Source organism: Mesocricetus auratus, unplaced genomic scaffold (genome assembly GCF_017639785.1).
Source record: "Mesocricetus auratus isolate SY011 unplaced genomic scaffold, BCM_Maur_2.0 Super-Scaffold_100027, whole genome shotgun sequence".
In the NCBI taxonomy this organism is placed as follows: Eukaryota; Metazoa; Chordata; class Mammalia; order Rodentia; family Cricetidae; genus Mesocricetus; species Mesocricetus auratus.
In genome coordinates, this window is record NW_024429208.1 from 4674449 (window position 1) to 4699147 (window position 24699).

A 24699-nucleotide genomic window follows, 5' to 3' on the forward strand; every position below is an offset into this window, starting at 1 on the left:
CTCTCATTTCCCTCAATCACTTCCTGTCCTTTCAGGCCTGGCAGGGAGTCCAGGAAACAATCAGCATTCGAGGAAACCCCAAGGGCTGAGGCTTCGGGAGACCTGGGTCTGGATTCAGGGTCTGCAGACAGGTAGCTCCTGCTCGTCTGCTCCGGCAGCAGTGCTCACAGACAGGGACCGCAGCAACCTGGTGATTCCAGCTCTAAACAGACAGGCTCAGGCTGGGGTCCCAGGGCTGCTGACAGCTCCCCTGACCCACGGGGGACAGGCTGGGACCTCCTGGGAGTCTCAGAATACCATGGCAGTCAGGCCCCCACAGCTCCTGGTTTCTCAAGCAGGAGTCCACCCTCCAACCCTCAGCACCACTAAGGACAGGACTGTGGCTTCTGTTCCAGCAAGCCCCTACATGGAGCCCTAGGGGGCCCTGAAAGGTTTTGGGTCTGAGGCTGGAGCTAAGCGGGGTCTCTGGACCCCGCTTACAAGGGCAAGCACCCCCAACTCCACAGAGCCTCCCTGTCCTTTTACCCCTGTTTAGGCTACCTCATCCATGTTTTAACTATACGTTCCCCCCAAGATTTTACCCCCCCCCCTTGTTTGCACCATCTGGGGATACCCACCCACCTCTCCAGACCCCTCCCCAGGTTCAGCTTCCAGGATGAGAGGAGACTGAAGGCCGTCGTGGCTCGGGGATTAGGCACCTGAGAAGCCATCAATACAGCTGGCCCAACAGGGGAGCAGACCTGTCTCTCCTCCTGACAGCTTAACAGGTTAGGGTGTAAGAATTCAGGGATGCTGGGTGCAGGAGGGCTCTGGATAGACACTCACCTACGTGTGTGTGTGTGTGAGTGTGTGTGTGTGAGTGTGTGTGTGAGTGTGCGTGTGTGTATGTGTGAGTGTGTGTGTATGTGTGTGTATGTGTGTGTATGTGTGTGTGTGTGAGTGTGTGTGAGTGTGTGTGTGAGTGTGTGTGTGTGAGTTTGTGTGTGAGTGTGAGTGTGTGAGTGTGTGTGTGTGTGTGTGTGTGCCTGCCTCCTGCCAACCACTGACCATTCTGTTCCACCATCCCCAGCCCCAAAGTGCTAATTAGCATTAATTACAGTTCCCTCCCTGGGGGTGGGGAAGGCCTGGCTTCCAGCCCCTCCCTGAGGAGGGGGTATCCAGTCATCTCGTCTAATCTCTGGCCACACCGTGAGCAGAGCCCAATCCTTTCCATGAAAGAATAAAAAGCGTGACGGACAATAGGGAAGACCCGAGTGGGTCGAGAAGACCAGCCGTCCTCAGTTGCTCTAATGAGTGATCAGAAGTGTGGAGAAGGGAGTCTCCGAGGGAGGTCCGGGGGGTCTGGGAAGGGCACACAGCCAGTCTCCCTAAACCTGCTTTCCCTCCGGGCCCCAGGCAACAGCAGCCCCCAGCCAGGGAGTGTCCCAGACCCCAGCACTGAGGCGGAACCGTGTGTGCCCAGAACCAGGCCACGGAGGCGCAAATACACGGAGCCACCATGGACACCAGCCCCTCAGAGCTGTGTCCAGCCCCCACCCCCATCCACCCGGCTGGGCTACAAGTTCAGGCCTGACTTGGTTCTGCCCCTACCTGGAGAGCTCGGGACACAGGCCCTGAGAAGCCCGGGCCGGGGCCTGGTTCCCCCTGGCTCTTTAAGAATCTAAGCCCTCAATCTGGGCCCCTATTGGGGGTGGGGGTAGAGCAGGGGCTTCAGTGACACTGCCCCGGGGCCTGTTGGGCTAGAAAACAGATCCACACCGGCGCTCCGGCCTCCCTTCCCAAGAAGGAATAAAGACGTGACGGACAATGGAGAGGACCCGAGTGGGAAGGGAAGACCGGGCGCCCGCAATCGCCTTAACAAGTTCTCCGGAGAAGTGCGGAGAAGGCCCCAAACCAAGCCGCGTCCCGAGCGCGGCTCCTGGAGCTCGGACCTGGGACTCTGAAGCCCTCGGCCCCGACGCGGGCCCCAGAACTGGAGGGGGACAGGCGTCCCCTTGGGTGCGCACACGCACGCTCCGGGCTCGCAGTGTGGCTTCCCGACGCCCGGCCGGGTCCCAGCGCAGCGGCGAGCAGCGCTCGCACCGACGCGCCCTGGCCAAGGCCTGCGTGGAGCCGGGGCCCGCCGGCTCGCGGAGTCCAAAGGGCGCCCCGGATACGAGTCCCGGCGGCAGGCCCTCCAAGCCCGCCGCCCCGGGCTCACACCCCGGCGCACGGCGGGGCCAGGCCCGGGCACCCGGGACACTCGGGCTTCCCAGCCTCCGGGTCGCGGGGGGGAGGTGGTGGGGTGGGCGGGGCTTCCCGGAGAGCGTCTCCCCCCTTCCCTCCAAACTTCCCGGCACCCAGGTCCTGGGCTCGGGCGCAGGCTGGACAATGGCTCAGAGCCCCCAGAGTGTCCCGGGTCCCCGCCATCCAGAAGCCACCCGGGCAGTCACCTCTGCGCGCCGGGCCTCCGAGTTGCGTCCCCTGGGCTTACCTGCTCCGAGCTCCGGGGGGCGCTCCGCCGGGCCGCTCCGCCGGGCCCGAGGGAGTAGCGAGGGGGGCCGAGAAGGGGGGTCGTGGGCAGGGGGATGGCCGGAATGCACGGAATGAGCCGGGCCGGAGCGGGAGGTGCTGGGCGCGGAGGAGGGAGAGAGCGGGACGGAAAGTTTGTGTTGAGGAGCCGGGCGGGGGGGTGGGGGCTGCGGGCTGGAGGGGCGGGGCCTGTGGGAGGGGCTAGGTGTGGGCGTGTCCGTCTGTGGGCGGTGATCGTTGGGGGCGTGGTCTAGGGCGGGCCCCGGCCGGCGCTCTCTCCGACCACCCAGCCCCCAGAAGGCCCATCGGTGCGGATTCACCCTCCCGCGCACCCCAGTTCCCGCTCGCCATCTCAGAGTCGCCACCTCCCCTACGCTACCTCCTTCGGGGACCCCGCTGAAGCTTGGGGTTCAGACCTGGGGCGGAGCCAAGAGTGGAGCTCTGCCCCCTGGGCCGGCCTCCCGGAGGTGTCGGGGGTCCCGGGGAGCCGCGTCCCGGGACGGAGCACGCACCGGGTCCCGGGACTCCCCACCCTTCCACTCGGGACCGCCGCAGCCGAGGCCTCCGCCGCGCCCCTCCCACTGAGAGCCCGCCCCCCACACTCCCGGGCCCCAGACCCGGCTCCGCCCTGCCGGGACCCGGTTTGTCTGGTTCTCCCCGAGTGGCCTGTTTCTCGTATTTCTCCCTTTCTCCCTCTTCCTGGACCTCTGGGGCCCCTCCCTCTCCGCCCTGCTGCGGGACCCTGAGCTCCCGCCGAGGTTCGATGGGACCCGCGACGTCAGGAGACGGGGACAAGGGAGCTCAGAGCACGCATCCAGGAATTGCAGCAGCGTTCAGTTCGGGAACTGACTTTATTGGGGGTGTGGGTCCCTGACCTGTTTCTCCGTGCCCCCCCCGCCCCAGCGAGAGCCCAGGGGGGCCTCGAGTGTCTGACTCGGACTCCGGGGCAGGAAGGACTAGGGAGGGGGGGCGAGCGAGGCAGGCATTGCTGTGCGACCAGATGAGCAGTATCTCCATCCCAGCCCGCCAGAGCTGCTCCGCCTGGCCGCTGCCAGGCTGGGGGGTGCGCGGGGTCCCGGAGAGGCAGAGGGGTGGGTGAGCCCTTCTGTGAGGTCTTGCGGGAGGGACCCTGCCACCTCCAGCTGAGTGCTTTCCCAGCGCTGAGGGGTTGTGGGGGTCACTCGCAGGCCAGCTTCCCGTCGAAGCTGGAGAGGGCGATGGCGAAGGCTTGCAGGGCGCACAGCGGGTACCGGTAGTCCAGAGTAAAGGCGTCCTCAGCCACTCGGCCGAACTGCAGCACTATATAGTCGGCTGTGAACAGACAGTGGGGTGACCTCAGGGCCCATCTCGGCAGGCAACCCCTTAAGACGGAGCGGCAGGGGGGAGTCTTTCTCCTTGATTTGGAGTCACAGCCCCCAAGCAGCCTCGGGCCACCTTCCCTTTTCTGTGTCGCTCAACAGAGCCCCGCCTGTATAGGGTCTGTCATACCAAGTCCGCAGGTCAGGAGCCCAACCTTATCAGCTGCTGCCCAGGGCTACAGCAAACCTGCAATCTAGCAGCACGGGACCCTGACAAACCAGAACCCCTCCCTCTCCTCTTTCTGTTGTCTTTTGGCCTCATTCCTCTGTCCGACCCCCAGTCCATAAGGCCCACATCTGACGCGGGTTCAGGTCCTTCTGTAACCAGGAGACTCGGGCCTCTCCTAACCTGAGAGCTACCTGTTCCAATCACGCTCAATCAACTATCTCTTCCCCTCCCTTCCCTCCCTCTCTCCCTTCTCTCTCTTTGTGTAGCCAAGGCTGGCCTTGAACTCCTAATCCTCCTGCTATCTCCCTCCCAAATGCCCTGGCTGCCCTGAATGTGTGTGTGAGGACCAGGCTGGTCACCCCGGATAACAGGCAGGACCACCGAACAGGCTTCTCAGCCTGGACCTCAGTACCCCTCTCCCAGCATGCTTCCGTATAGGAAACTGCTTTCAGACAAACCCCTCCACACGCCTTTAGTCCCAGCACTCTGGAGGCAGAGGCAGGCAGATCTCTGTGAGTTCGGGACCATTGTGGTCTACAAGAGTTAGTTCCAGGACAGCCTCCAAAGCCACAGAGAAACCCTGTTTCAAAACCCCCCCCCAAAAAAAAATCACCATACAAACCCCTCCACCCTGGTCAGGCTCCCACAGTAACTGGCCTGGCAAGCAGTGGGAGCAGCTCTAGGACAGAATGGGGGTGGGGGATTGCATGGTCCTGGCCAAACCCTCTAGTCCTGGGGGCCTTTGTGTAGTACTCTTGCCCAAGCTTGCAACAGGGACATTTGTGCTCTGGAGACCTCCTTTCCCTAAGTCCCCAGGGGCAGTCTGTGAGAAGACTGGTGGCCTGGAGAGATGGCTCAGCAGTTAAGAGCACTCATGGCTCTTGCAGGGGACCCAGCACCCGTACAACGGCCTGGGGTTCTAGTTCCAGGGGATCTGACACCCTCCGGTCTCTGTGGCCACCCCCACACACAAGGTGCACATCATTTATGCAGGGGCACACACATAAACATAGTAAATCTTTAGCTGCGAGATGGTGGCACACGACCAGCAGTCAGGAGACAGAGGCAGGCAGATCTCTGAAAGTTCCAGGCCAGTTGGTCTATAAAGATTTCCAGGACATGTCAACAGAGAAACCCTGTCTCAAAAAACCATCCCTCCACCACCAAAGAAGACACTCCTCTATTTTAGCAGGTGGTGGCACACGCCTCTAATCCCAACACTGGAGAAGCAGAAGCAGGGGGATGTCTGTGAGTTTGAGGCCAGCCTGGTCCTCATAGATAGTTTTAGGGCAGCCAGGGCTATATAGTGAGACGTTGTCTTAAGACAATTATCTTGAAAACAGTAAGTTTTAACTCTCTCGTCTCCTCTGTGTGGCATTGGGCCCCGCCACCCACTCCACGTAAAGAAAGGGCTTAGATTCTGGGTGTTTTCCGGCTTCCAGCTGCTAACCCCTCCCCCTCATCATGACACCATTGGGAATGTTCCTGCATCTACCCAAGGGTCCTGGTCAATAAATTGTACTAGTGAACCCCAAGACTTCTGCTGGGACTATCTGAGCCTCCTCCCAGCCCAGAGTCAAGAGGGAGAGGGAGAGGGGGCACCTCAAATACTCACGGTCGTCAGCGTGCACAATCTGAAAGTTCTTGACCGAGGCCTGGGTGACCCGGCCCTGGAAGTTGAGGGTGTAGGAGCCACTGTCTTCGTTCCAGATGGGTGGTTTGTTGTGTAGTTCGATGAGGCTCTCCAGAGTCTTGTTCTGCCAGCGCACCAGCAGCCCGTCGCTGGACTGGGGTACCCAAGGGGTGGTAACAGAGAGGATGGTTAGAGGTGGCTAGGCTTGCTCGGGGGGGGGGGGGGGCAGGAAGCTCGCGCAGCAGCTGTTCAGCCTGGGCTGCCATGTCCACACTGGATATGAGCAGAGGCAGGGAGAACAGTGTGTCTTGTTGGAGGGGAGGGGGCGTTCTGGCGAGCCTTGCTGGGGGTGGTGCTCTGGCAGGGAGTGGAAAGGCACAGCTGGTGCCCAGGAGGAGTTGGGCGCCACTCTTCATGTTCTCGTGTCCCACTGAACCCGGAGTTCATTGGCCGAGCTGGGCTGGGTGATCAATGCTCTGCACTCGGCTCTCATGCTTGTACAGCAGGTGCTCTATTGACAGAGATATCTTCAAGCCATCCTTTATCGTCATCATCGTGTGCATGCGTGTGTGTATGCATGTGTGTGTACACGCGTGTGTGCATGTGTATGTGTGTGTGCACGTGTGTGTGAGTGCGTGTGTGCTGTCAGGGTTCCATACAGCCAGGCTGGCCTCAGCTCCCTGTGTAGCTAAGGATATCCTGCCTCCTGAGTGCCGGGATTATAGGCATGAACCTCAATGCCTGGTCTTTGTGGCACTGGGGATGGGTGCCTGACAGGTAGCCCACCCTAAGCCCACTTCTGGGTCACATTTGGACCTTGGCTCTTACTGACTGGACTCAGAAGAAGCAAGGCCCAGCTTCCTGGCCAGCCGGACCTCCCAGCTTGGGAGAATGAACAGGCGGGTGACAGTGGTATTACTTTTCATTGTAAATAAGTGACATCAGTCACCCAGAAGCATGGGACATGCCAGTCATCGGTCTCTGAAATCCTGGGCTCATCCAGCCTGCAAGAGTGACAGAGCTGAGGATAGTGTTTCCTCTTATTCCACACTGCACACACACCAACTTTGCCTCGTTAAGGTGTCATGCCTTGGCATAGAACCCTGCTGTGGCTTCCCAGTTCTCTCAGAACGGAAGCCAGTTGAACAGGCACCCTCTGCCCCTCAGAATCACCCCTGACCACAAGCCGTTTATACATGAGGGTCACCTTACTGACCCACAGCCGGTCCGCTACCCCAGGCCCTTTGCACAGGCTGTCCTTCTCCTAAACCTAGATGCCAGCTGCAGAAGACGGCTCACCCTAGTCACCGAGGGGACAGCTTACCCTGTGTCACTGCAGCCTGTGTGACGGGCGTGTGCCTCGGCTGCCCCCCTCTGATCCTCATGGCTTCCCGTAGCCCTTGCCGCCTCCCCCCTTTCCTCATTTGTCACAATCCCTGTCTGCTGTCTATCTTCTTCATGGGAATCACAGCTTCATGGGGATCGCATTGCTTCACGGTGACTGACACCTTTCACCCAGTGCTCTGGAGGCAGAGACAGGCAGATCTACACAGTGAGATCCTGCCTCAGAAACAACAACCCCCCACCCCCCCAAAAAAACCCAAACTCCAGTCCTCTGAAAGGGTAGTATGTGCTCCTAACTGCTGAGTCGTCTCTCCAGCGCTGTTTATTTCTGTGAGACGGCATTTCAAGTAGCTCAGGCTGGCCTAGAACCCTCCATGTGTAGCTAGAGATGACCCTCAATCACTGATCCACCTGCCTTCACCTGCCAAGTTCTGGGACCACAGGAGTGTGCCACCATGCTTGGCATGAATTCAGCAACAGAGAACCTGAGTTCGTTCTACAAGCGGCCAGAAGGAAGCTGTGACAAGAGGCCCCACTTGTGCAAGCTGAGTTCCTGGCCCTGATCAGCCCGAGTGGGTCAGTACAGAGCAAGGCCCTCGGGGACAGGGGCTAAGAAGGTAGAGGCTCACATTTCGGGGCCGGATAGGGACCCTCTCGTTGTCTGAGTTCATTCCAGGGATGATGACAGTCATGCGACGGGGTCCTCGGAACCCCAAGACATTGGTTTCCTGAAAGCAAGAGACGGACGTCAGGCCGCATCCTACCTGAGGAGAGCCCGGCATGGGGGGGGGGGGCAGCGGCTTCTCACATAGACCACAGCTGCCAGTTCCTGGCGCAGGCTCCCCAGGTCCACGCCTCCGCCGCCGCGCTGTGGGTTCTGCCCGTTGTCAAAGACTGTGAAGCGGTTGCCCAGGAGATTGGACCTGAGGGCGGGAGAAGGATTGGGCCAAGGCGAGAGGGTACCCATCACCTCTCACTCTGAATCCCTCCCCCAAACCCCCCAGTTCAAGAGCAAGGGGCAGCGTTTGCCTTGGGAGTAGGCCGGCCATGTGCCCTGATCCAGGCTTTCCCTTGAAGGGAGAGTTTTTTAAGATTATTGCCATCACTGTTATTGTGAAACAGTCAGGCTGTGGGGCTCAGTGGAGGAGCACTGCTTCGCATGCCTGAGGCCTTGGTTCAATCCCCAGCAGCAAGAAAAACAGAGCCAGGTGTGTGACTGCTGCGTTTTGGGAGGCCGAAGGCTGGGAATCCAAGGACACCCATCTGCCACCACACAGTGAGGTCTAAACTAGCCTGGCTACGTGAGACCCTGCCTCAAAAAAAAAAAAATCTGGTTAAGGCTGGCCAGATGGCTCAGTGCTACTCTGTAGCTAGCACAAGGCCGAGGAAACCTAGTTTGATCCCTGGAAAGATAGAGAGCTGACCCCACCCCCACAGAGTTGCCCTCCGACCTCCACACAAACACACCACATGGGAGTGCCTGCAAACACCACACTCAGACTAACAAAATTAAAAAAGAATAAAACAAATCCTTCAAGCCGGGCCATGGTGGCGCACACCTTTAATCCCAGCATTCGGGAGGCAGAGGCAGGTGGATCTCTGTGAGTTGGAGGCCAGCCTGGCCTACAGTTGGGTTGGGTTCCAGGACTGCCAGGACTGTTACACACAGAGAAACCCTGTCTCAAAAAAAAAAAAAAAGCTAAAACTAAAATTAAATAAAAAAGTCCGTCAAGTTTTGGCTCCATCTGTGTGGCCCTAGGAAGTAGCAAAGTCTCAGCTGTCCCACTTGAGTTGATTTTTGTGTCAGCTGACTTACTGAATGTGCACCCTGTGGCCTTGTATACACCGTGACTGTGCACACAGCGGAGGCCAGGGGACAATGTTCAGGAGTCAGCCCTCTCCTTCTATCGCACGGGTCCCCGGGGATTGAGCTCAGGCAGGGACCCCTACCCCCTGAGACATCTCGCTGGCCCTCAGGACACAGCTAGAATCCCTCCTCTGGTTTGGTTGATAAGAGGATGAGATATCTGGTTTATATTTGGAATGTCCTTAGAAGTCTGCCTGAGGCACAGGCAGACTCCCTTTACTTAAATGCACTAATAAAACGAACAAGCCCTTTCTGACTGGTGGTAGCCGCGCCACCGCCGTACGGGAAGCCTGCCTGTCACACTGAGTCTCCTGTCGCTTGTTCGTTCGCTGAGTAACAGTCTCGTGAAGTGGACCAGGCCGGCCTCAAACTAACTGTGATCCTCCTGCCTCTGCCTCCTGGTGCTGGTTTCACAGACGTGTTCCGAGACACCTGGTTTATGTGGGACTAGGACCAAATCTGATTAAGCAAATATTCTACCAATTCAGCTATAACCCCCCCCTCTCTCTCTCTTTCTCTCTCTCTCTCTCCTCTCTCCTCTCTCTCTCCCTCCTCCTTTTTGGGGGGTGGGGAAAGGAGTTAATATAGCCCAGGGACTGACTCCAAATTCCTTAAACAGCTAAGGATGACCTTGAACTCTTGATACTTCTTTCTCTACTGACCGTGATCTGGGATTACAGGCGTGTATCCCACACCAGTAGTATACCTCCTTAGAGAAGACGACGCTGGAGCAGGTGGCACTCAGTGACAAGGGTCAGAGGCCTGGCTGACCCTGCCCTCATGGAGCTAGAGTCCACCTCTGTGAGATCTTTGGTCAGGCCTGCATGGTCCCTAGCCCTTGCGGGAGATGTTGCTATGCCCACAAATCCATCTAGATCAGGTAGGTGCCCAGAGACCCATGTGTGTCAGAGTGTGAGACACCCTTGGCTGAGGGGCGTCCCTGGAGCACCTCACGTGGTGGCACCCTGCCAGCCACAGTGGGACAGCGGTGACAGCCAGTGACGCAGTGGCAGCCGCACCTCAGCTTTCCAACGAAATCCTCCCCTCCCCTGGACAAGTTGGTGGGGTCTCTGGAGATGAGGTAGTTGGCTGTCTTGCTGCGCTTGCGTTTCCTGCCGGCCAAGAGGAACACCTTCGGAGAAGGGGACAGAGAGGTGACAGGGTGAGGCCGACAGAGCTGGGGACCTGGGAGGTCCTAGACATTGCCCCCAACCCTAGACACCCCCAGCCCTAGACCTAGATGCTGGCCCCCAGCCCTAGACACCCCAGGCCTAGACACCCCCAGCCCTAGACACCCCAGGCCTAGACACCCCCAGCCCTAGACACCCCCAGCCCCTCCTCAGGACCTTCTTCTCCGCGTCCAGGTGCAGGAAGTACGATGGGTACATGCCGCGGTCCATGCCCTTCTTGTCCCGAGTCAGCCGGCAGCGCACGGCCTTGCCCTGGGGCGCTGGCTGTAGCACAAACTCTCGGGGTTCACCCACTTCCACAGGGGGAGACGGGGCCCTCTCCTCCTTCTGTGTAGGCAGATGGTGGTCACCCAGGGCAACCCACTCCACAGGTCCCCTTCCACACCTCAGGCAGGACAAGCCACCACTCACCACCTTCTGGAAGGAGAAAAGAGATAAGTTTAGCATCCGGACCTGGGTGCAGAGGCACCTCCATCCTCCACAGCCCCAGCAGCCCAACCACGTGATAGAAGGTTCTGGAATTCTGTGATTTATTGTAACTATTCAGCTTGAGCCCAGACAGTCGCTGCTTGAGTTCAGGCTCCACCACTAAGGGTCTGGTAGCTGAATACAACTGTCTCTCTTGCTTTTTATTTTGTGTGCATTGGTGTTTTGCCTGCATGCACGTCTGTGTGACAGTGTCAGATCACTTGGAACTGGAGTTGGCAGAAGTTGTGATCCACCATGTGGGTGCTGGGAATCGAACCCTGGTCCTCTGGAAGAACAGCCAGGGCTCTTTGCTTCTAAGTCATCTCTCCAGCTCCATTTTTTTCTTTTTTCTTTTCTTTCTTTTTCTTTTGTTTTGTTTTTTGTTTTTTTGAGACAGGGTTTCTCTGCATTGTTTTGGAGGCTGTCCTGGAACTTGCTCTGTAGACCAGGCTGACCTCGAATTCACAGTGATCCACCTGTCTCTGCCTCCCGAGTGCTGGGATTAAAGGCGTGCACCACCAACGCCCGGCTCCAGCTCCATTTTCATTTTTTAAGATAGGGTCTCATATATCCCAGGATGGCCTTGAACTCACTGTGTTGTGGAGTCTGAGCTCGAACTCCTGATCCTCCTGCCCCCACCTCCCAAGTGCTGGGATAACTATGAGCTACCTCCCACAACTGGGATAACTATGAGCTACCTACCACAACTGGCCTGTGGTGGTGGTGGTGGTGTTTTGTTTGTACCATGTGTGAGTGTGTTGTCTGCATTGTCTGTCTCTGCACTACACTTTTGTGCCTGGTATCTTTAGAGGCCAGAAGAAGGTGCAGGATCCCCTGGAACTGGAGCTATAAATTGTTGTAAGCCATCATGTGGGTACTGGGAATTGAACCCGGGTCCTGTGTGAGAGCAGGAAATTCTTTAAACTGCTGAACCATCTCTTCAGCCCCTATTTTGTTTATTCGATACAGGGTTTCACTCTAAGGCCAAGACTCACTCTGTAGCCCAGGCTGGCCCGACTGCAATCCTCCTTAGCCTCCCAGTACTTGGAGTAGAGTTGTGCAACCCCATGCCTAGGTCTCCAAATAGTGACTCTGCATCCTCATGAACACACTGGGTAGCTGTCCCTTAGAAACTGGGGTCAAGCCAATGCTACAGGAGAGTCTATGTGGGGAGGAAGAGAGGCCTCCAACCGACAACCATGACTGAACCACTTCAGAAATGAACTGCCCATTCCTGGCCAGTCCCGTGTGACACCCTGAGCCCACATGGTTCTGCGAAGCTGTCCCTAGATTTATGACCCTTAGCAACGAGGCTGGAAGCTGGCTTCTTATCTGAAGACACTAAAACTTGGAGACCATTTGTTACACAGCAAGACACAGCTGACTCATGAACCTGTCAGCTTACTTCGCTCTTGGAGAATTTCCTCGTAACACTTTGGTTACAGGAGGAGGCAGGGTGAGACCCAGTGCCCTTTCTCCTGCTGCTCTGTGAGGGGAGCTGGGATTCCAGTCCCTCAGGGGAGCGACTGACCTATCAGGCTGGGGGCTTCAGCACCTGAGGTTTCACAGGCAGCACCCAGGAGCCTTCTGCTGGAGGCAGCCCTACCCTGTGTGTGGTAGAAGCACAGCCTGGGGCCCTCGGCCAAGGGGCAAATGACCATCTTGACTGTACGCCAGCCTGCTCCAGAAGAAACTTGGGAAACACGAGACTATGTCGGGAATGCGAGGTGAGAAAAGTTGACACTTACTTAAACATTTCTACACCTGTGAATTTCAAAGGCCTGCAGTGTGGAGGGCAGTTTCCACCTGGGATAAAATACCCTGGACATCAGAGTCAGTGGTGATCTTGGTTAATGCAAACCCATCGCTGAAGACCTGACTCTCCTACACAAACTATTAAACCCACGAAGCTTGGACCAGGGCTGGCTCTTGTACAGAGTGGGTTTTTGTGATCTTGGTTAATGCAAACCCATCGCTGAAGACCTGACTCTCCTACACAAACTATTAAACCCACGAAGCTTGGACCAGGGCTGACTCTTGTACAGAGTGGGTTTTTGTTGTGACTGTTGTTTTGTTTGTTGACTTTCGAGACTAGATTTCTTTGTGTAGCTTTGGAACCTGTCCTGGAACTCGTTCTGCAGACGAGACTGGCCTCGAACTCACAGAGATCCGCCTGCCTCTGCCTCCCCAGTGCTGGGATTAAAGGTATTCGCCACCACCCCCACTGTCCAGCTTTAGAGGAGTTTTAACACTCTCAACCAGGGCTGCTTGTCTTGGAACCAGTGTGTACAACACGTTGTCATTCAAAGTCTTGACGGTCAAATCAGAACAGACTCCAAGCTTCAGGGAAGACTCTGGAGCTGTTGGCAGCCAGGGAGTGGTTGGTTATTTTATTTAACCATTTATTTCTTCTTCATACGAGCTTTGCCTACGTGTGTGTCTGTGTACCTGGTGTGTGCCTTCAGAGGTCAGAAGAGGACATTAGATCCCCTGCAGCTGGGGTTAGAGTTGAGGCGCCATGTGGGTCCTGGGGATCAAACCTGGTCCCTCTGCGAGAGCACCCAATGCTCTCAACTGCTGAGCCATCTCTCCAGCCCAGTTTTAGTTTTGGAGACAGGGTCTCATGTAGGCCAGGCTGACCTCATCCTCATCGTGTAGCTGAGGTCAGCTCGGAACACCTGATCCTGCTGCCTCCGCCTCCCATGTGCTGGGGTCGTGTGCAGGGGGGGGGGGGGGCGGCACTAGGGCTGTTTGCTGGCTGGGAGGACAGAGGTCCCGAGGGGTGAACTCAGAGCAGCAGAATGGAAACATTTAACAACTGGTCCCGCTGGCCAACTCCCAGCTGCTCAGTGTCCCCACAGGTGTGTAAGATCTGCCTCCCAGAAGCCAGACAAAGACTCACACCTGTAATCCCAGTTCCACTGGGGATAGAAAGATCTGGAGTTCCAGGCTAGCCTGGGCTACCTCGCAAGACCTTATCACATTCCATTCCCATCCCCCCCCCCACTCCATCTCCCAAAACTGCCCTGTGCCCTCCCCTGTTTTAACAGGTGTCTCCCCACTGGGGACGGTCTGATAGTTGTGCTGCGGAGGGAGGCCCGTGGGTGGCCTGAGCCATGCCCCTACCGTCCCCAGGCGCCCAGTGTCCCCGGGCCTCATGCCCAGACAGGAATGGGGAGCCCAGCCCTCCCCCTCAGGGCCCCCCCCCACACCTTTCTGCCTTTGCCTTTCGCCTTGCCCTTCTGGTTGCTGTTCCTCGTCGCTGCCGATCCCTCCTCTGCCCCCTCCTCCTCCTCGTCCTCCTTCTTCTTGTCCTCCGAGCCTTTGGGAGGCGCTGAGAACGGAGCAGGGGAAGCTGTAGACCCCTCACCCTGGCTGGCCAGGTGTTCCCAGTACCATGTTCCCCTTTAATCCTCTCCACAGCCATACGAAGGCTCTGGCCTCAGAAAGGCCACCTGCTTGGGGCCACACGGCTGGGCTGTCGGAGCAGGAGTGTCAAGATGCCCCCCCACGGTCAGCGCTCTCCCTCACGCCGCATACACACTGTCCCAGGTCCCGATGCCCTCCCGCCACCCACCTTTCATCTTCCCACCCTTCTCGGCCGGGCCGCCTTCCCCAACCAGGAACATGGCTGCTGGGACTTTCTTCCTCAGGGCTGCTGGGCTCCTGGAGGGGTCCTGGTCGGTCTCCCCAGCCCCTGCAGGGAGGATGCAGGAAGGGGTCACCGCCTCAACACGCCCGCGCCTCCTGTCCTCTGTCAGTCCCTCCTGGCTCCTTTCCTTACCTTTCTTCTTCGCCCTCTTCAGCTTGGTCCCCTCCCCTGCCTCCTTCTTCTTGGGGTGGAGCGGTTTCCGGGGGGCTTCAGGGCTTCCGAGGTCCCCTGGGAGTAGGAGGTTCGGGGGGGACTGAGACGGAAGGAAACCCCTTCTAAGCCCCCTCATCCAGTCCTCCAGTCCCTGGGTGCTGAAAGTCGGGCAGGGGACGCTGTGGCCTGTGGGTCTGGTGTTATTTTCTTCTGAGTGTAAGAACCATCGCTAGGGGCCAGCTTAGGAGTGAGCGAGTGGGGGACCGGATGCTGGGTCATCTCTTCTCCAGCCTCTCCTTCAGGGACCCTCCCCAGCCCCAGCCTCTGCCTCTGCCTCTCCACAGAGCCCAGGTCTCAGCCTCCCACACGTTCCTGACCAGACACTCTGGACCCGGAGCCTGTGTCTTTAGCCACAGATTTCTTTTTATTTTCATCCACTTAATAAAAATTACAACACTAGCTGGGTGGTGTTAGTGGCTTACACCTTTAATCCCAGCACCAGGAAGGCAGAGGCAGACGGACAGATCTCTGAGTTCGAGACCAGCCTTGGCTACAGAGCGAGTTCCAGGACAGCCTGGACTGCACAGAGAAACCCTGTCTCGAAAACCAGAAAAAACAGATTGTTAACCCACATGGAGGCAAAAAGCCCACAAAGAAAACAGAATTCTGCTGCCGGGGCACCTTCTGATCTTCTTAGGAACCTTAGGGGAGGCACAGCCTTTGCACGAGGTGCTGGGGAACTTTGGGGACTCACCTGCCCCCCCCGGGACTCTTTCTGCCTGCCCATGGGTTCCTGGGTGCTCCCTGCACCTACCCCGCGGGGCTAGGGCCTTGGCTTTCTTCTCTCTCTCCTTGGGTGCTTTCCTGGGGGGCAGAGAGCTTTTCTCTTCTTTTCCCTCCTGGCCCTCCTCCTCCTCCTCCTCATCATCCGAATCCTCAGAATCTTCCTCTATGGAAAGAATACTCTCGTAACACAGGCTCCAGAGGTCCAGTCCCTGCAGCGAGCTGCCGGCTTCAAGCACCTTTGTGCAGTGAGCTGGCTCCCTGTCACCTCCCCCCTGACCTTCTTTCCCACCGCTGTCCCCATCTGGGGTATTCCAGCTACTAGCTGTAGCTCAAGGCAAAAGCTTGGACCTCTGATGCCTCAGTTTCCCCATATGTGTAACAGGGAAAGAGCAGGGAAACCCAACGCTGGGCTGCGTGCCCAGGCGGTGATGCCTGCTTCCCCGGGCGGCTCACAGGATCCCTCTGATCCCTCTGCCTCAACTCACCGCCTCGCATATCTGGGGCGCGGGCAACCAGGAAGGTTTCCCGGGGATCCCGCTTCTTGGCTTCGGGGTCCCGAAGGAACTTGGCGTAGACTGTGGGCGCAGCGTGCTCCTCGGTGGGGTCTGCCGGTGGCTCCTCGAGCTTCTTGCGCCCAGCTGGGCCAGATGTCAGGCTGAGCAGGGTCCTGGCCCCCGGGGCGGGGGTCCCCACTTCAGCCTCCCCGTCCCACACCATCCCGCACACCCCTAGGACTCACCTCCAGCTCTTCGGGGCTTGGATCCAGGAGACTCGGGGGTCTCAGACTTCTTCTTCCTCAACTTCTGTCCCTGGGTGGGTCGCTATGGAACAGGGGTCACGAGGAGAGAAGGGGACTCTGGGCTCCCATCCCCCTCTAATCCCTTGGAGCCGCCAGAAATAGCCTCGGATTATCCCAAGGAGTGGGGCAGCCCCTTCTCAGTGTGACTGACCCGTTCACGCATGACAGTCACTTCCAAGATCCAAAGCCCCCAACTCCTCCTGAGTACCCCACGTCTTAAACGCCCTTTCTTGTCCTAGGCTCTCCTGGTAAAGAATTGCAGATGGTGGCCTAGAGGACAGGTCCCCTACAGCCCCCTTCCTGTGCGCACCGAAAGGCACCTTCGTGTCTTTTTCCAGCCCCCAAACCTGGTGACTCACCTGCTTGGGGCGCAGCTGGGGCTCCGGGCTCAGCCAGTCCTCTTCATGGCCACTGGGGGGTACAAAGGAACCAGGCTGTCCCCTTCTGGCGTTTTTACCCCCCCCCCCGCACACACACACACCACTGTGACCCAGCCACTGAGGCCTGGCTTCAGATGGGACCGGGGATGCGGGGGCTCCCACCTGTCTGAGGCCCACACTTCCCGCAGCGTCTCCTCCTGGAGCGGCATGGTACTCCTGTGTGCCTGTCCCCGTCACTGGCCACCAGCCCCTCCTGTCCTGCGCCTGGCAGCTCACAGCCCGTCCTCCTCCCTCGCTAATCTCAGCTCAGCTTCTCCCCACCTCTGAGGACACTGCAGCCTGCGGACTTAGCCACCCAGGGGAGGTCTGGATCCCCAGCCCTCCTCAGCCCTGCAGCCTGAAGGACAGGGTGCCACCCTCCACCCAAGGCAGGCACTCCCCTGTGTAACCTGTCAGTGGAGGCAGGTGCGGGAGAAGAAAAGGCTAGACCGGGCTCTCCAGGGTCTCCCTGTGTAGCCTGGGTCTCCCTGTGCAGGCTGACCCGGAAGCCAAGATTCTCCAGTCTCCTGAGTGCTGGGATTTCCAGCATGTGACACTATACTCAGCCTGAGATATGCTTATTTTTAAAATTCTGCGTTTATTTATCGCGTGCGTGAGTGGTGCACATGCCATGGTTGGTGTGTACAGAGGTCTGAGGGACAATCAGTTACTCTGTGGGTATTAGCAAGAGCCCTGTCTGAGTTATTTTGACAGCTTTTTGTTTGTTTTGTTTTGTTTTTCGAAACAGGATCTCTCTGTATAACCTTGGAGCTTGGCCTGGAACTTGCTCTGTAGACCAGGCTGGCCTCCGCCTCAAAGAGACCCACCTGCCTCTGCCTCTGCCTCCCGAGTGCTGGGGTTAAAGGCGTGCCCCACCGCCCGGGGTTTAACAGACAATTTTGGAAATTTTAAATGATAAGTAATTGCTGGGCTTGGGAGCATATGCCTGTAATTTCAATACTTGGAAGGCTGAGCTAGGAGGATCACAAATTTGAGACCACTCCTCCCATCTTAAAAAATAAGACAAAAAGCCTGGTATGGTGGTTCACACTTCTAATTCCAGCACTCAGGAAGCAAAGGCCTGGCTGGGTGTTGCAAATCAGCCAGGGCTGCTTAGAAAACCCCGCCTCCAAATGAGGCAGCTGGAGACAAGGCTCAGTGCCCAAGAGGACTTGGTGCTGCTGTGGAGGCCTGAGTTCCATTCCCAGCACCCTTGCGGGCAGCTCACAAGCACCTGTAACCCAGCTCCAGGGGATCTGGTATCGCTGGCATCTTTGGCACCTGTATTCATGTTCACACGCACGCTCGCGCATAAAGACACACACACACACACACACAATTTTCTTTTTTCTTTTTCTTTTTCTTTTTTTTTTTGGTGGTGGGTTTTCTGAGACAGGGTTTCTCTGTGTAGCTTTGAGATTGTCCTGGAACTCACTCTGTAGACCAGGCTGGCGTCGAACTCACAGAGATCCATCTGCCTCTGCCTCCCGAGTGCTGGGATTAAAGGCGTGCGCCACCAATGCCCTGCTACATACACAATTTTACAAAAGAAAAAAATGTTTTAATGTTTCAGATTTTTTTGTTTTTTGTTTTTATGTTTCAGATTTTTAAAGCTTTTTTTTGTATTTATTTATTATGTATATGTTTACCTGAATGTATGTTAGAGCCCACAGAGGCCAGAAGAGGGTGTCAGATCCCTAGGGGCTGGAGTTACAGATGATCTGAGTTACCATGTAGGTGCTGGTAATTGAACCTAGGTCCTCTGCAAGAGCAGCCAGTATTCTTAACTGCTGAGCCGTCTCTCCAGCCCCTCAAAAAGCCTAATAAATAAATAACAAAACAAAACAAAAAGTGGGTAAAAACGCTTGCTGCTGAGCTTGAAGACTTTTGCTCCATCTCCAGAATCCACATGGCGTGAGCAGTGACAACTCCAGCAAGCTGTCTTCCTGGCCTCCACACGTGCGAGCATGCACACGCACGCACGCACACACACACACACGCACACACATGCACGCACGCACACGCACGCACGCACATGCACACATGCATGCACACATGCACGCACACATGCATTCAAATTCCCTCCCTTTGACAGCAACCCTTTAATTCCCAGGGGCAACCCCAGCGTGACACCTGAGGGGTGGTGGCCTGAGGCATGGGAAGGGGACTCATGTCTGGGTCAGAGGTGACTTTAGGGTTTTGAGAGTCCAGCACAGGGGGGAGAAACAGGTCTGTACACAGATGAGTACCAGGCGCTTTGATCTGCCTGCCTCCTAGACTGTAGGCTGCAGGACAAGCAGGCCTGGGCTCTATAATTGCACATTGTTTTGAACTCAAAGGAACATTTCTCAACTGGATCCCTGGTCTTAGTCACCAGACTCAGTTCCACATGAATTTAGCTGCTTTCTGAAATTGAGTTCACTTTCAGAAGACAAAGATTGCCTAGTTCCCCAAGTTCCTCTTAGAGGCAAATTCTCAAGTCTAAGGCCACACAGCTTGCTCTCCGTCGATCAGACCACTAACAAAACACCTACTGTGTACCTGGTATTTATTTACAATGTCATCTTAGGAAGCAATATTTATGCATTTTGTGTGTGTGGATATTTCATCCTCATGAATGTTTGCGTCTGGTATGCCTGCCTTCTCAGAGGTGGACGGCAGACTTTAGATCACCCAGAACTGGAAGTTACAGATGGTTGTGAGCCGCCAAGCGGATGCTGGGAACTGAATCCCATCTTCTGCCAGAGAAGCTGAGTGCTCTTAACTGCTGAACCATCTCCAGCCCTGCTTCTGGTATTTTCTCGTTCATTTCAGTCCCTAGCTTTAAGGTCACTACGCACACGACCATCCTCCGTAACGTTGGAGAATTCTGACAATGGACAGCTCTGTGAGGCCCCGCTCCCGGAATCCTCTGTTCGACAGATCCTATAACCTTCGTGGCACGGATCTGGAAACTGAAACACGTCCCCAAACCCCTGGGACTCGACCTCAGGGATTGAGGAGGAAGCCTGCCCACTGGAGTTGTCCCTTCAGCCAGAAAAGTTCTGTCAGCCTGGTGACCGTGGGCAACTGTACTCCTTGTGGTGGCTTCTCCATCTATAAAATTCGTTTGCTCAGTCAGAAGATTATTTCCTTCTGGTGGGCTTTTCAGACCTCCAGGAGCAGCCTCGGGGAGCACTGCACAGATCGGTGTGCCGAGCAGGGACCCCAGAGTTGTCGCCTGCAGCTTTGCTCGGCAGAGGCGTGCGTCTCCTGGCGCTTGCTCCAGTAGCAGGGATAGCAGACGGGCAAAGGTTGTCTAAGTGACCCAGCGCACACAGGTCATTGTCTGTCCCCGGCCAGCAGGAAGGGATTAGGACCCAGACCAGGCTGTCTGAGCCCAGCCCCACTGTGACCCACAGCTGCCTCCGTAGCGGGGCTGAAGGGACTCCTGAGAGGCTGCAGAGAGGGACCTATGCCCTGCCTTTGCCCCGGTGGTGAGGGTCGTGAGGTCACAGGGTGTGACACAGCCTCTCACACACCTCTGGAAAGTTGATAGTGCGCTTGCCTGGAACATCCGCAAAGCCTGTCCTGGGGCACGCTCCCTCCAGCCTGGCTACGCCCCTTCCCCAGACAGCTCCACCAAATGCGGACCACTTGTGTTCAAAGAGCTGAGCCTCTGGGGGACATTTGCCATCTAAACCGCCTCAGTTTCTAAGTGAATTGAACGCTGTGACCTGGTTTTCTCTTCCTCTGGCTTGGCCACAGAGAACAGAGTCCAGAATTTTTAGGGTTTCCAGAGGGGGAACTCTGGCACCCCGTTAAGGTCCCCCTTGTCGGCGGTGGTGTGCGTCTGAAGTTTAGTACTCAGCAGGTGGAGGCCGGAGGACCAGAGTTTGGGGGTCTCCTTGGCTACTGAGACTTTGAGGCCAGCCTGGGCTACCTGGGACTTGTCTTTGAAGAATCAACCAAAACAAAGTTTGTGTCTTGGTGCCAAGCAAAGACAGGAACTCACTCCCCCTGGTGACCTTAGTCCCTGGTTTTGTTTAAAATGACTTGCGGTCTGTGATCTTAACTGGGCCAGGTAATTTACAAGATCTTGTTTGTTTTTACTTTTTTCTTGAAAACAATTTTAAGGTGACATATGGTATCTGTGTAACAAGCCAACACTGGCCCACGCCTTTAATCCCAGTCAGGAGGCAGAGGCAGGTGGATCTCTGAATTCCAGGCCAGCCTGGTCTACAGAGTGAGTTCCAGGAGAGCCCAGGTTATACCATAAGACCCTGTTTAACCCCCCTGTCCTCCTCACAAAAGAGCCACGGAACATCTTGGTCAAAGATCGCTTCTGGCCATTGCCGGGTGTGAGCCAGGCTGGGCTGGGTTATAAATGATGTGGTCTTCAGAAGAAATCCGAGATGAGATCCCCCCAAAAGATTCATTCTAGGGGTCTCGATTGGGTTCATTTTCTCTGCCAGTTAACAGATTAAAAGGCGCCGGGCGTTGGTGGCGCACGCCTTTAATCCCAGCACTCGGGAGGCAGAGGCAGGCGGATCACTGTGAGTTCGAGACCAGCCTGGTCTACCGAGCGAGTTCCAGGACAGCCTCCAAAGCCACAGGGAAACCCTGTCTCAAAAAACCAAAAAAAAAAAAAAAAAAAAACCAGATTAAAAGGCAGGAAAAAATATGAAGTGTGACAAGTAGCCAGAGAAATTTCATGCTCCGCAGACAGACTTAGCAGAGGAAGAAAGGCTGTTGGGGGGCAAGGAGACATGCACACACATGCAGCACACACATGCAGACATACACATGCAGACACCATGCAGCACACACATGCAGCACACCCGCAGCAGACACATGCAGACACCCATGCAGACACCATGCAGCACACATGCAGCACACCCGCAGCACACCCGCAGCACACCCGCAGCGCACATGCAGCGCACATGCAGCGCACATGCAGCGCACATGCAGCGCACACATCAATAACGCAGTAATGCAGCACACGCACAGCAATGCAGCACACACGCAGACACACGTAGCGTACACATGCAGCACACACGCAGCACACACATGCAGAGAATGAGACCCTCTGTAAAGCAGGGGGAGCAGAGCCAACAACTCCAGTCTCTTCTGAGGGCAGGACGGGGGGCACGTCTATATCTGTAGAGTTCTCCTCCCCTACTTTAGGGCTGCCCAGCTTGAAGAAAGCTAGGACGGTTGATTGGTCCAGAACTGTAGTGTTTCATGGCTTTTGTCGTGGATTTTGGTGGGCCAGTCCGTCAGCAGGTGGGCCTGTACTGATGGCAGGAGACAGAAACCCAAGCCCAGCTAACATCCGCTGCCGGCAGACCCTCAGCGTGGCTCAACCTGAGTGGTCCATAACCTTCCAGGCCATGTTACTCCAGCTGGAGTCGTGCTCTCTGGGATAGCCCCACCCTAAGCGGAATTAGCCCTGAACAGGAAGAGAGGGTCTTCTCCCTGGGAGCTGCCAGCCGCTGGAAGTGACACAGACCCCGGTGGTGGTAGGGGACAGGAGCTGTGGAATCCACGGAGAGACCGTGGGCTTCAGGCGCCGAGGCTTTGGGCTGCCCCCTCACTGCGCTGGGTGAGTGACAGGTGTTCTGGTGCCTGCTTTACAGGGAGGTAGGGAGGCTCGCCCACCGAGACACAGTGGGCTCACAGAGAGCTGGATGCACCTGCTGCGTGCCGGCATCCTGTCCGAAAGCCCAGCAGTGCGCTGTTACCACCAGCCAGAGGGCAGAGTCCCAAGGGCAAGGACACAGGCGCTCCAGCTAAGGGCCCCTCAGGAGCCACCGCCTCACTGACAGACAGCACCCTTCAAGGCTCTGAAGGGCCTCGACCTGGGGACTCGACTGTTACCCCTAGCTGTGTGACTTTCTCAGTCACCTAGCTCCTCTGAGCCTTGCATTACTCCTTCCGGAAAGGACACAGCCTCTTCGCAGTGGAGGGTACCAGGATTGATGACGTAGCATCCTTCCAAAGAGGGCGTTGTACCGCTCCCTTCCACCATCAGACTTTCAAGACAACAGTCCCCAAAGAATCGGGGTGTCCCCAGGATTCTCACGCTGGGAGACGGGAAAGTTCGAAGCCTGGCACCAGCTACAGGGGAACTCCCGGGAGGACATTTTCACACGAGTCTGACAACTGACAGGCCACCTTGCAGGAGCCTGGAGCCTGGAGAGCACTGGATGGGCGGGGCCTCACTTGGACCAGGGCTGCTTAGCTGTGCACGACTACAAACCTAAACCTCTCATCAGGACCCTGAAAATGGACTCAGGGTCACAGGGCATCTTTGTCATCTCATCACGACCACGATGAGGACGTCTTCTCTACTTTTCATTATGAATATTTATCATTTGTTTATTTTGAAACAGGGTCTCACCACGTAACTCTGGCTGGCCTCGAACTCTGATCCTGAGCGCTGGGATTAAAGACGTGCGGCAGCCATCACATCCAGGAGCGGGTGGCCGAGCCCAGCAAAGGGCTGCCAGGCCCGGAGCTGTCCCCCTTAACTCTGCTAACAGTGGGGCTGTATGTAAGGGCACAGTCAGCACACAATCCCACACACCTGTAATCCCAGCAGGTGGACTGTCCTGAGTTACACAATGAGACCCCGTCTCAATCTCTCCCCATTCCTGTAAAAAGTTAGAAACTGGCCAGGCTGGGTCCTCGGTGGACTCCAGCAGGGACCCAGATGACACAGAACCGAATGGGTTTGTGGGACTGCCCCCCCTTACCCCCACTGACCACCAGGTGGCTTCCAGCCTGGCTGGGGATGACAGATCCAGATGAGGTTGCAGCGGCTCAGCCCGACCACCAGGGGGCGGCAGAACCCACCCAGGAAGGAGACCAGCCCAAGAGGCAGGTGCTGAACTCCTCCTCCTCCTCCTCCTCCTCCTCGTCCTCCCTCCTCCTCCTCCCTCCTCCCTCCTCCTCCCTCCTCCTCCTGCCTCCTCCCTCCTCCTCCTCCTGCCTCCTCCCTCCTCCTCCCTCCTCCCTCTCCATTCTTCCTTTCCCGGGTCTCATCTTTTGGGAGTGAAGACAGGGAGACGTTGCTAGTCACCGGCAAAGGAGGTGACCCAGGCGGGTTGGGGCTCCTGACCCCAAGGCCACAGAGGAGCTGCGGAGCCTTTGGGAAGGCTGGTTCTTCCAGAGGAGAAATGGCAACCCGGGTTCTTCTCTGACAGGCTCTCTCTGTGCAGCCCTGGCTAGCCTGGAACTCTCTCAGTAGACCAGGCTGGCCTCGAACTCAAAGGTCCACCTGCTTCTACCTCAGTCCCCCCCCCCCAGGTTGCTAAGAAAAATCCACATGCCTGGCACGGGGCACTGGATTGCAAGTCTCTGGAAACGGTTTCCCATTTTTCTCCCAGAGGGGAAATGCAACCTGTCCCCAGGTCACACGGCTACTCTGGTCCAAGGTCCTAACCCCTGTGAGGCAGAAGCAGGGGCTCGCTCTGGGGTGTCTGCAATGCGTGTTCACAGAGCTGCTCTTCAGCAGCTACACTGGGGTGGGGGCGGCGTGACCTTGTCTGTCGGGATGAATGGGCAAATAAAGCATGGAGGTGGGGGGTCAGGTCGCACCCCGTGTCTGCCTCTGCAGTGCTGGCTGCCGGCAAACTTGGGATCCTGTCTCTGCGTTAATCAGGGTTAGGAACCAACGGTGTGTGTGTGTGCGTGTCTATGGTGTATGCACGCATGTGTGTGCATGTGTGCATGCAGGAGTGAAAGTAAGTGTATGAGTGTGTGTGCCCACACACCTGTGTGTATGCACAATTGTGAGTGTAGGTGTGTATGTGTGTGAATGTAAGGGTATGTGAGTGTCTGCCAGCACACGTGTGTGTGTGTGTTTGGATGACTAAGTGTGAATGTGTGTATGAGTGAAAGTGTAGGTGTGTGTGTGAGCACACATGGGTGTGTATGCATGACCGTGAGTGTTAGTAAATGTAAATGTATGTGAGTGTATGCATGACTGTGAGTGTGTGTATGAGTGGGGTGTGTGTGAGCACACACGCACTTTTAAGCTCAGCTTAGAGCAGTGACAAAGGCGGCGGCAGCACGCTTGACAGCGGTGTCCTGGGTGTCCCTGCTTGGCTCCAGGACGCCCGTGAAGCCCGCGGGATGCTGGAGAGTCGCTGGCCCCTGGCTATGATGGAAGCATGGTCAGGGCCTCACAAGAGGCAAACCAGCTCTGCGGCAAGAGGGAGGCCACCAAGGAGAGGCGCTCGCTCCGCCTTAGGGGGCACCGCTTTCACCTGGACTGCGTGGGGGACAGTGCCGCCCACAGCTGGGGTTGGTCAATCCTCAGGTGGGGCTCCCTACACGAGTTATTCTGATTTATGACACGTTGACA

At 56.8% G+C, this 24699-nt stretch overlaps 2 protein-coding genes across 2 annotated transcripts in view; both read right to left on the reverse strand.

Annotated features, from left to right (window-relative positions):
- The window catches only part of Tead3 (TEA domain transcription factor 3), a 19015-nt gene extending 15487 nt beyond the window's left edge, over nucleotides 1-3528 (reverse strand). Inside the window, exons 1-3 of the mRNA XM_040732554.1 lie at nucleotides 3496-3528; nucleotides 2891-3139; nucleotides 2474-2610 (exon numbers count right to left, since the gene is read on the reverse strand). Of these exons, the coding sequence (XP_040588488.1) occupies nucleotides 2474-2610; nucleotides 2891-3139; nucleotides 3496-3528 (419 nt within the window). The remainder of the gene's footprint in view (nucleotides 1-2473; nucleotides 2611-2890; nucleotides 3140-3495) is intronic.
- On the reverse strand, nucleotides 3344-16519 carry Tulp1 (TUB like protein 1). Its single transcript, XM_021235826.2, has 15 exons — nucleotides 16473-16519; nucleotides 16290-16341; nucleotides 15871-15952; nucleotides 15585-15769; nucleotides 15160-15280; nucleotides 14325-14420; nucleotides 14118-14237; nucleotides 13753-13874; nucleotides 10484-10489; nucleotides 10229-10399; nucleotides 9902-10014; nucleotides 7824-7938; nucleotides 7645-7743; nucleotides 5654-5825; nucleotides 3344-3822 (listed from the first exon to the last, which is right to left on the reverse strand). Exons 1-15 carry the CDS (start codon nucleotides 16517-16519, stop codon nucleotides 3689-3691), a joined length of 1635 nt encoding a protein of 544 aa, XP_021091485.1. The 3' UTR covers nucleotides 3344-3688.
- Between the last annotated feature and the right edge of the window lie 8180 nt (nucleotides 16520-24699).